Genomic DNA, 11,872 nt, shown 5'->3' on the forward strand with positions numbered 1-11,872 from the left:
TCCATTTCCACTATGACAGCTCTTATATTCGAGTTGAGAAAGCAGGTGTGCTAGCCTGGTTATTTGTATTAAAAATGGAAAACAGATGTTTGAGGAAACTGTACCAAAGAATGCCTAGAGACTTTTAAACTGTCCTTGCATGAGTTCAACCTTCTTCACTATAATCACACTCACACGGTCAAGGCCTGTTTCTGTCACCTCAGACTTAGTAACACTGCTTGTGAGGGAGATACTAATTTCATTGACTATACAGTCTCAATTCTTGTAGCATGGAACTTCATTTTGTAGGTAGCTCCCCTGTCAGCTTGAGTTGAGAGAAGTAGACTCTGAACATAAGAAAAGCCATACTCGGTCAGACCAAAGGCCCATCCAGCCCAGTACCCGGTCTGCCGACAGTGGCCCAGAGGGAGCGAATCTAACAGGTAATGATCAAGCGATCTCTCTCCTGCCATCCATCTCCACCCTCTGACAAACAGAGGCTAGGGACACCATTTCTTACCAATACTGGCCAATAGCCATTTATGGACTTAACCTCAATGAATTTATCTAGTTCTCTTTAAAACCCTGTTATAGTCCTAGCCTTCACAGCCTCCTCAGGCAAGGAGTTCCACAGATTGACTATGCGCTGTAGGAAGAACTTCCTTTTATTTGTTTTAGACCTGCTGCCCATTAATTTCATTTGGTGGCCCCTATTTCTTATATTATGGAAATAAGTAAATAACTTTTCCTTATTCACTTCCTCGATACCACTCATTTTATAGACCTTTATCATATCCCCCCCTTAGTCTCCTCTTTTCCAAGCTGAAAAGTCCCAGTCTCTTTAATCTCTCCTCATATGGGACACATTCCAAACCCCTTATTTTAGTTGCCCTTCTCTGAAGCTTTTCTAATGCCAGTATATCTTTTTTGAGATGAAACCACATCTGTATGCAGTATTCCAGATGTGGGTGTACCATGGACTTATATAAAGGCAATAAGATATTCTCAGTCTTATTTTCTCTCTCTTTTTTAATGATTCCTAACATCCTGTTTGCTTTTTTGACTGCCGCTGCACACTGCGTGGATGTCTTCAAAGAACTATCCACGATGATTCCAAGATCTCTTTCCTGATTAGTTGTAGCTAAATTAGCCCCCATCATATTATATGTATAGTTGGGGTTATTTTTCCGCAATGTGCAGTAATGGACAAGTCTGTTCCCTAATGTCCTTATGGTTTTGTTAAGTCTTTCCACTGGAAGGCAATTCATGAAGCAAGCAATTAATCATTATTGTATTTTAAACTATTTCTCTATAGTGCTAACAGGCAGACCTAGAGGCATTCACTTCATTCCTTTTCTCAAAAAGCTGTATATTGGACAAACAGAACTCAGCATTCACAGAAAACAGGCAAGCCCCAAAGATTGAGGGTCTTTATAGATTTTGCAGTTTTCTGCAGACCAAGCATTAATTTTGTAAATTATGTTCTTAGCAGGAGAGATTATAATCAAGTTACTGAAACATACACCAAATTTTAAAGAAAAATATTTAATCATGGCCCACAAGAGGGGGAATTAGCCATCTCCAAGGTTCCATCCCACTCTTTCCAATATTCTGCAGAGGGATCATCTTGGGTTTGGGGCTACAATACGCTAGGGAGAAGCGGCCACTTGGTGGGCCCAAACTGTTTCCAGTCCTGCAAACTTTCCCCAGGAAAAAGCAACAGATGCAGGCTATCCATGGGGTCTCCCTGGAGTGAAGTAAAGTTGTTAAGGAGTGGCTATTAGGCTAATCATGTAGTCGATACAATTTTGTATTGACTGCATGATTAATCGATAAGGGGAGGCGCTCTGCAGAACTGCTCTGGGACCGCTGCAGCTCTGCCTTTTAAATTTAATAAGAGCCAGACTTGGAAAGCAGCAGAGGTAGGTCTGGGACCAGTCCCGGCTTGCATGGGATCCCGGACCACTGCACCTCTGCCTTTTAAAAGGTACTAACAGCCGGCTCCTGCTCCTCCCCCCACCACCACCTTGCTGCCTCTGATATAAAGGCAGCAAGGAGGATGGAGGGGAAATGCAAGTAGTCAACTCAAGTACTCAATTCCTAGAATGAAGAGCCCTCTTTAGGGAAGTTATTGGAAGCAGCTCTGATCACAGCAAGAAGGTGGGGAGGGGAATGGCTAATGACTAGTCTCCTTTGTTACCACACTACCAAGAAGTGGGGGGAGGTACTGGGATCTCCACAGCTCGCAGAGCATTCATAGGGATTGCCTTTGTGTCTTGCAAATCCCAGAGGATCATACAGACAGTTCATTCAGCAAGGGCAAAGAACCCTCAAAAACACAATGAGAAGAAACTCCATGGGCAACCTTTACTGAGACTTCCTCCCCTTTACTCCCTGATTACACAAGGAGGGAATCCAGCCCTTCATCACCACACAATAGTTATCAAAATAAATTTATAAAAGCTGAGCAAAGCCCTTCTAGAATCCATTTTCTTGGATTTATAAAATAAGGAAATCCCATAATTTCTAACTAAAACACATTACACCATCATCATGTACTCACTATACACGTGGAACTCATGAACTAGCACTGGCTGCTGCTGTTCCCCATTTTCTAATACAGTACAGCACAATAGACTTTACTGTGATAATTTTTACATTATAAAAATGGGGACTTTGTTGGAGAGTTAATACAGACAGTCATTCAAGAAAAATTGACATTTTCATTTTGGAATCTCCTGTTTCTCAAAAGTCTCTTTCATCCTACCAACCCTTCACTGGTGTGAGTAGTTCCATTAAAGTTAAAAGAACTACTCATCAGTAAAAATCAACTATGTAAGACTTACAGGGCCATAGCTGCTTGAAAGGTTCCCCAGACCAGGGTATATTCAGTTTGTTTCGGTGATCAATATTTAATCTATATTATTATTACTGAAGCACCACCAAATTCTTGAGAGATGAGAACAATAGTACTTTTAAAATATGTATCTCTGTGCAGGGATTACTCATACTATTTTCTCACTGGACTTGAAAAACTACAAGAAATATAGTGAGAACACACTCCAAAAGAAAGTATTTTGCATCTAATCTTGGCTTTGATGTCCAAGATAAATATAACCCACTAACTTCAACGGAGAGTGATCCACTTAAAAATCAATGGCACAATGTTCCTCTGTGAAAAGTACTTTGTTTTGCCTTCCATCTACAAAAATATTATTGCCAGTAAAACCTTAGAATAGCTTTCTGCTTTACAGTGAAAAAACTAAGCTTGAGCTAGAGTGAGCAGCCTCAAGCTTCTGAGCAGTGATAAACTGCAAAAATCAAGAAACAAAATGCTAAGATTGGAAATTCATATTGAGTCTCTCCCGCAAATAACAGATTCAAGTACAATTATGGTAAGCTACAAACTCAGATATTTGTTCTATGTTCTTATGCCACGTTCCTTAATGTTGTACTTGTGCAACTTAATAGCTATCTTTTCACAAAATGCTATACAGGTTGAAACTCTCCTAATGGGGATTCTCTGGTCCAGCAACATCCATGGTCCAACAGGACCAGAGCCCTCTAGTGGAGGGTGAGCAAGCTGGCAAGGCAGTGGGAGTCCCACACTCAGCAGCAGGAGCCCAGCGCAGAGGCAGCGGGGCTGCCCGATACAGCAGCAGAAACCCAGTTCACAGACAGGAAGCGGGGCTGTCTGACACAGTAGTGGGAGCCCAGGGAGTAGAGGCAGGGGGCGTTCCTAGTGCAGCACCAGGATCTGGGTGTGATAGCAGGAGCCGAGGAGTGCAGAGGCAGTGGGGCTACCCAGTAGGACAGCAAGCGCTGACAGAGCAGCGAGGGCAGAGCCAGCTGGGAGGGCAGCAGTTGGGCCAGGGCCACAGGGGCTGGCAGCAGGGGGTCCACAAATTACCATCCGTGGTCCCGTGCTCCAGCAAAATCCCTCATCCGGGATCAGACACAGGTTCTGAAGGTACCAGACCAGGGAGGTCCAAACTGTAGGGCTTTTTTAAAAAATTGCATTCTCCTTTGACATTTTCCCTCTCAGAATCCCCTGTTCAAACATGGAATGGACCTCTGGCCAATGCCAAACCCACAACAGAAACAAAATGCTGATGCTGAATTGTTGGACAGCTCCCTTCAACACAATGAAGCAAAAACACTAAAAAAGCTTGGTGCTGGAGTCAACAGGGAACCAGGAATCAGAATGCATTAGTGTTATAGCTACATAGAGGGGTTTATACAGGATAGCAAAAAGGTGTGTGGGGGGTGGAGAGAAATACATTCCTCTTATTTCTTTGGTATGTAGGCTTCAGTACAGATGTTTAGGTCTTGATTAAAGCACATACTTAATTCCACTGAATTTAAAATTAAGCATATGCTTAATATTTTCTTATTATGGGTTGATCCTGTTCTAATTCAACACAATGGAAAGATTCTTGCTTTCTTGAATGGTGCAGGATCAAATCCTTTGTGCTTACATAAACATCCCTCACTATGCAAACTGGTAATGGAAAATCCTACAGAGAATGGCAGCACACCTGATTCTTTTATTTATTTAAAAAACATATAAGGAACAGAGTCAGATTACTGATAGCTTGCATTTATAATTGCTGTTGTGGAGCTTTGCAAAGAGGATATTATTACTGATTAGTTAACATTAACTGGACAACTAGGATTAGTACAAGCATAATTTCTTATTTTTAACATACCATTATACTGTAATTTCAAATTGGGATTGTTTCAGTCCCAATACACTTTGACAGCTCACAGTCAAAATTTAATTAGGAATAATTACCCAGAAGTTCTCTCATAGTCCCCATTTCATTTTTAATTTACAATATTTGCAGCTGGTTTCCACACAAGATACATGTTCACTGAACATTATATTTGATCTCATATTTCATATCTGATATTACAGATCCCCATGTAGTGCAAAAAAATAAAACCTCTTAATTGAACTTGTTACTAACATTATGAACGGACATTACTCCCGTGCTCTCTGCTCAGACAGCCAAACAACCATCCCCACTTCATTACAAAACAATGTCTGCACTAGTGATGTGAAAGTGTAACCATGTACACAATTACACACAGACCCCGATCCTCACGCTGCTATCTCTGATACAAGCTTTTAAGCCAGCTCCATGCACTTACCAGTTCCCACGGAGCCGCCTGTGAATCCCCATCTCTGTGTTGCGTGGGGGGGCGGGGGCAGGCAGAAGACACTGCAGGTGTACCAGTTCCCACAGAGCCACCTGCCCCCACACGTGTAGCCACTGAAATTTTCAGTAGTTACACATTTACTTGAATAAAACACATTTTAAAGTCCCTTGTTTGCACAAGTTGTTTTAAAGTCTAGGAGTTTGATACTCATCCTACTACATTAGACAAATCCACTCCATGCAGGTTACCTTTTACATTACTTTGTTTCTAACTATAAAGCATATTGTTTTACCAGAAAAAAAAACAGACAGTGGCTGTAGAAACATAGGACTGTCTTTTTGTTCTGCATTTGTACAGCACTTCGCACCCTTAGACTCTGGTACATGACAGTAACAAATAGTTCTCTGGTCCATTATAGTGTATTGTGGGAAGGCAATGTTCATTTAATTGCTAATCTTTGTATGAAACTGTGTTAAGTACTCTACCATGTTGTGTGCATGTTGGGAGCATGAACAGACACTGCCCTTTCCCACATATGAGAGTAATATCTAGACCCACAAATGCAAAACAACAAAATAAAATGAACAATCATAAAATACTACATAAAATGGAGAAGTAGGGATTATCTGGGGGCTGCAGTACTTCGTAAATTTATCTGGGGTGGGTGACTTAGTGGGGGCTGTCATACTACTCAATGTGTGGAATAATGCATAATACTTAATAAAATGATGTAGGATAGACACATTGGGTTTTTATTACAGATGTAAAATCCCAGTTAATCGGTTAAATGTTAAGTTAACTGGATAAATGTTAGGTTAACCAACTAAACAGGATCTGGACTGCAGACTGCTCAAGCTCAGCTGGTGGGAGCCAGGCGCTGGCAGACGCTGGAGCAGCCCTTGTCCACAGTGGATCCCCTGTGGGTGATGCTTACCAGTTAACAGGTTAACCTTTCACAATCCTAGTTTATACACTTTTCACTGATATACAGTAAACTTCCGATAATCCGGCACCTTTAGGACCCAGGGGGTGCCGGATTATCAGATATACCAGACTATCGGAAGGGGGAGCTATGAGGGGTCTAGGATGGGGGGGTATGGCGCTGCGGGACTAACCCAGCAGCACCCCAGCTGCTCTGCCCCAGGCGCTCTACCCTAGGCATCCCCAAGTCAGCCGCTGCTGAAACTGACCAGCAGCTGACTCCGGGAAGCCCGGGGCAGAGCAGCTCCAATTGTCTGGCAGCCTGGAGCACTTCCGGGTTCCAGGTGGTGCCGGACTAGCAGGAGTACCAGACCACTGGATGCCAGACAACTGGAGTTTTACTGTTCAATCATCTGGTGTATTTTACTGTAAAAGTAATAGAAAGAAAAATAAAATATTTTAATGGATAAAACAAAATAATAAATGCCCCAAAATAAGATAAAAAATTAAAAAGAATATCATGGGATTCTAGCAATAGGGATGTAACAAAGTATTCTGATCATGCCACTTAGACTACATCATCAGCACTCTGTTCACTAAACTCTGCCAGCAGTACCTCCAGTATTCTGAAATGCTGAACTACTTCAAGTAGGCAAAGAAAATGTACCAAAGAAATGTATCCTTACTTCCATCACCTTTCTAAATGTGAATTTTTGAACCCTGAAATCATCCCATCTTAAGACTCGTTATAAAATAACATTTACATGAATAATGTAACAGCCATTTTTTATAAAATATTGTCCGGCAGAGTTCATACTGGTGTGGTAAATGACATTGTTGGTGCTTATTTGAGATAATCTGACGAATTCACCTATGGCTTTGCTATTCATGAATAATACAGCTCTCTCAAAGTCAGGTAGCCAACACCTACCCATCCTTTATTTATAAAATATATGCACCATACTATGTATTACAAAGTCATGCTTGATATCCTGCAATACAAAAAGCTTTTTATACAGGAGTGATAATACCTGTGTCTTTTCAACCAGGTTAGCGGATTACTTAAGAAATATAGCCCTGATTTATTTAGTATTTTGCTTCTGTATATTTGCTAGTTGTACATTTCTTCATAAACTCTTAACTATATTCATCAAGAATTTCTATTGAAATTACAGCCTTCCAAATTTAATTACAGCCTTCCAAAATTATCTACAACCATATGGCATGTGTGGGGAATCTACTCTCCTTTCATGTAATTACTAATATCAATTTGAATAATTTCAGTTCACGTTGTAGGACAGTTGTACACAGTGTGGAGAAGAAACGAAAGTGTATGGAAATATTTTAATTAAGATAATGTACAAGATTATGTTTATATTTAAATCACATGAAAGTTTAACTGTTGCATTTAGTTCCCATTTCTTATTGAAAATGTTCTTTTAAAAATTATTTGAAAGCCAAAATGTTCTTCACCTAGATTTTCTTGAGCCAGGTTAAAAAGATTTCATCCAACCCTGAACACTGAAAACAGAGTTAATAAAGCAATGCCTTCTGGAAGACATGCTCAAATGCTTTTAGGACATGACCACAATGGAGCTGCAATAAAAAAGGAACTCTCCTTCAGTACTATAAATATCCCAGATACCACAGTACATGCCTGCAAATAATTGCGTTTAACTATATTATATTAACATAAAAGCAATAAATAATTAAACACATAATTTACTTAGTGTAACATCAGTTTTAAAGGACCCAGATTGTTTTATGACTTCTAATGGATGTCAACTTAGCCTTTTAATTACTCTGATGAATTTATTTAGCAAGATGCCCTATAGCAACTACAACCCTGCCATTTCCACTTGTTTCCAAAGGAAATTTCAGAGGCTAGCAAATAAACCTGGGTCTAATATGCAATGCCATGTATCTGAAAAACAATGGATAGCCTTGGAGTCCAATTCCAACTCTGGTCTCTGTATCAAGATGTGGAGAAGACTGAATACAGCATGAAATAAAACTGCTTAGTCTGAAGTAATGATTCAGATTTCTTTGTTATAACGACACACTTGCAAATCCTGCAATGTCAGCACTGACCTCTGCGTAGCTGATTTCCCTACATTGCTACCCAAGGAGTGGAGGCAGGATAGTCAAGAAAAGGAACTCGTGCAGTTTGCCTAGCTAATAGCTTATAAAAGTAGAAGATGAAAGAGCCTTTTCTAGTAAACACTGATGAATAAATTAAAAAAAAAAATACATGACACACAAAAGTCTAAATACTTAATTATTGGGCAAATAAAGAGCTTCAATACTACCAATGATTATAAGACTTTCCACGCCTTTCACATGAACACTAACCATGAATGTAAAAAAGATGTTCAGCCTAATACCAGAATATGCTTAATATATACCAACAATAAGATAAGCATTGATTCAACTAACAGCGTAATTTACCATTTGCTACCCCTATAGTCAACATTGTTTTTGGAAATCTATTTAAAAATATACAAATATTGGGTTAACTGTCATAATTTCATTAGAAAACAGGCCTACTTTTTATTTATTATTCTAGTCATTAGGTTAGTGCTAAGCAACCATTCACCCTGCCTCAAATTAGACTAGTGAATCCCTAAAATGACAATTTAAAATATAATGCTTAAAAGCACACTTTTTTCACAACCTGAACATTGTGAACTTTCTAACTTAGGCAGCATCTAAATGCTACTTTCTAAGTTCATTATGGTCTGTCTAGGAAGTCAACTGCTTGCAGATTTACAGATAGTGGCAGCCTGCAGGGAATTACTGTATCTTATAAGGATTACGTTGCTAATAATACAACCCTTCAGAGGCTTTATCTCCAGAAATAGCCACTCTCCTGAAAAGCAGCATTAGCAGCTGAAATCAGAATTCCACACCAGCTACCAGCAACAATCAAAGATGCAGGACAATAATTGTAAAAGGCAAAGTATGAAAGTATTTGAAATAAGCATGGACTGAGGCAAGCAATTGGGGATTCTTATTATTTCTCTTACAGCAGTGCTCACAATGAAAGATACTCTCTCAACATTTTGAAATAGAATTGCTCATTGAAATCACTGCTTAAAAAAAAAAAATCAGCAACAAGATGGGAGTCAAAGAGAAAATCCCTAATCCACAGAGTTTAAAATCTAAGATACACACAAAAGAGGAGAACCCATACAATGAAGAATATGTAAATTTTAAACAAACAATTATTCCCATCCAACCCTCTAACAAGCCATTAATAGCCCTGCAGCACCGTATAGTATCACAAGCTTTCTGAGCACAACCTACTTCTTCATCTGAGCCCAGGAAAGCTCATGACTACATTTTTGGTAGTCTCTAAGGGTAGTCTGTGTCTTTACAGCAGCGTTATTTTGGAATAATGGCCATTATTCCAAAATAATGTGAGTCTCTACAGAGCGATTCCGTTATTTTGAAATAAAGTCAAAACAACAGATAGCTTATTTCGATTTCTGTCAATCCTATTCCATAAGGAACACTATTTCAGTGTGTTCCAGGGCCATTCAAAGTAATTACTCCCCAGCGCCTCCAAGGGCTCTAAATCGAGGTAACGTCCACATTAGGGCTGCCTGACTCAGACTAATTTTAAGGCTTCCCTGTAGTGTAGATGTGCTATTTTGAAATAAGCTATTTCAGAGTATTTCTTCCAGAATAGTTTATTTCTAAATAAGTGTACAGTGTAGACTACCCTAAGACGCTGCAGGACCATTTGCTGTTTTTTTAGTTACAGACTAACATGGCTACCCCCAACGCTTTCAAGCTCTTAACGGTTAGCTGTTTTTGATTATTGTAAGTTTCTTTTGATAGTCAATGGAATCACCTCCCATTTCAATAAAATGGAAATCTCTTAAATAAACTATGACTGCTGTTCCCCTCTGAGACAGTTAGGTTTTCCATTTGGATAGTGTTTTTCTGGAAACATTTGTGTTAAGCTGTCCAAAGCAATGGGTTGTTGGTAGTTGGCACAATTTCAAGAGCTCTTTCTAAAGAAATATGGACATTTCAGGAGACAACTTCATGGGCTGTTTTATTAGCATGCCCTGAAATCTTTGAACCCACTTCCCCTTCCACCTGCACCAGTGGAACCCCTTAGCTTCAATGGAGTTATTCCTGTTGTACACCAGTATAACAGAGAAAAAAAAGCATCAGGCCCAAATGCACATTTCCTGTTCAAACAATACAAAGGGCTTTTGGTTTGCCTATTTCCATTAAGTCTCTATCGCAGTGGTGGGGAACCTAAGATCCAGGGGCAAGATCTGGTGGCTCCTGGCTTGCTTGGATCTGGCCCCCAAGTCTCAAGGCTTCCCCCTTCACCATTGGGGAGCCCACACTGGTGCTCCACTTCCCCCCCCCCCCCCCATCTCCCAGCATAGCTGGAGCACATACAAAATCTACTAGCCTGGGCCTCCAAAGGGGCATAAGAAGAACATGAGGAGTGTCTCTCTCTTTTTTAGTTGAGGATCTCGTCAGTGAGGGTTTCTTTTTTGCTTCTAACTTGTGTGTGGCCCCCAACTGATTTTTCTGTGGGTTGGCAGCCCCTGATGCAAAAAAAGGTTCCCCACCTCTCCTCTAATGGAAAGCCAATAAGTAAGAGCCCTTGGGGGATTTAACAAACCCTCTTTTCCAAGCAACCACAATGACCACATTGCCTAACATTTCCCAACGTGCTCTCATTGGACATTAGTCAAAACTCCAGTATAACTATAAGAGAAAATCTGCACCTTTGCAAATTCTGACCCCCAAATCTACCCACATTCTATGTTTGAACAGGGCTACTCTCAACTGGAGCTACTGCTTTTGCACCAAATGTCCCACGCTTTCCTGCATCCTGGCACAACAGTGCTGACCCCTGGACCAGCTCACTTTTGTCCCTCCAAAAATCCCCTGGCTAAATGGAGAAGATATTCAGCAGCACCTACTGCATAGCAAAAATCTGATGTGCCTGTGGCCCACAGCAACACAAGCATTGGGATCTGGGCTTTGAGTCCTGCCAGGGCTGGCATTGCAGGTGCTGGAGCCAGAACTGTCAGCGTCTTGAAAGCCCGCACCCCCGCATACACAAGGGGCGCCCCTTTCACGCGCCCCATTCAACACACGCGCCAAGTGCAGCTTTGGCTGCTCGACTTGTGACACTGCGGGTTCTTGGGACAAGCCCACGGGAAGGCAGCGCATTTCCACAGGGTCCCCACCCCGTTTCGCCTACGAGCGTCGCCCCTCCCCCCGCTAAGAGAGCAAGCTCCCAAGGCCCCTTCCCAAGACAGCCAGGCCAGGGCTGCAGCCCCGGCTCAGGCGCGCGGCTCTAGCCGCCGGCCTCGCTCACCAGGTACCAGACGCCGAGGATGATGGTCCCGGTGCGCACATGGCAGCACAGGCAGCAGCTGTTGGAGTAGAACCGAGCCCACGGGGAGCTCATCGCCCTCATCGCCGCCCGGCTCCGCTCGCCCTCAGGCCGCCCGAGGGTGCCGGAGCGGCGCGTGCCGGTGCCTCACTAAGGCCGAACCGCGGCGCGAGCACTGCGGCGACTGAGCACCGAGAGCGCGGGCGGGGGAACACGTGGGCAGCGCGCGCTATCGGCTGGGTCCCACCCCCAGTTTCCATGACGTCACCAATCCCCAGCACAGAGACAGAGAGAAAGAGAGAGCGCGCGCACCAGCGGGCGGGGTGGGGCTGCCCACGTGCGGAAAGCGGGCGCGACACGTGCCGGCTGCCAAGCGCCATTAGCGCGGGGCTCTGCCGGTACGTGGCGTTCAGTGGCAGCGGGGGGGCGCCAGTG

General features: G+C 42.3%; 1 protein-coding gene across 1 annotated transcript in view; it reads right to left on the reverse strand.

Moving 5' to 3' along the window:
• Nucleotides 1-11,660, reverse strand: part of LAPTM4B (lysosomal protein transmembrane 4 beta) — a 93,895-nt gene extending 82,235 nt beyond the window's left edge. The window contains exon 1 of the mRNA XM_075920334.2: nt 11,420-11,660. Coding sequence (XP_075776449.1) covers nt 11,420-11,521 — 102 coding nt within the window. The 5' untranslated portion in view covers nt 11,522-11,660. The remainder of the gene's footprint in view (nt 1-11,419) is intronic.
• Nucleotides 11,661-11,872: the final 212 nt, after the last annotated feature.

This window comes from Pelodiscus sinensis, chromosome 2 (assembly GCF_052426305.1).
Source record: "Pelodiscus sinensis isolate ZL-2025 chromosome 2, ASM5242630v1, whole genome shotgun sequence".
Lineage (NCBI taxonomy): Eukaryota > Metazoa > Chordata > Testudines > Trionychidae > Pelodiscus > Pelodiscus sinensis.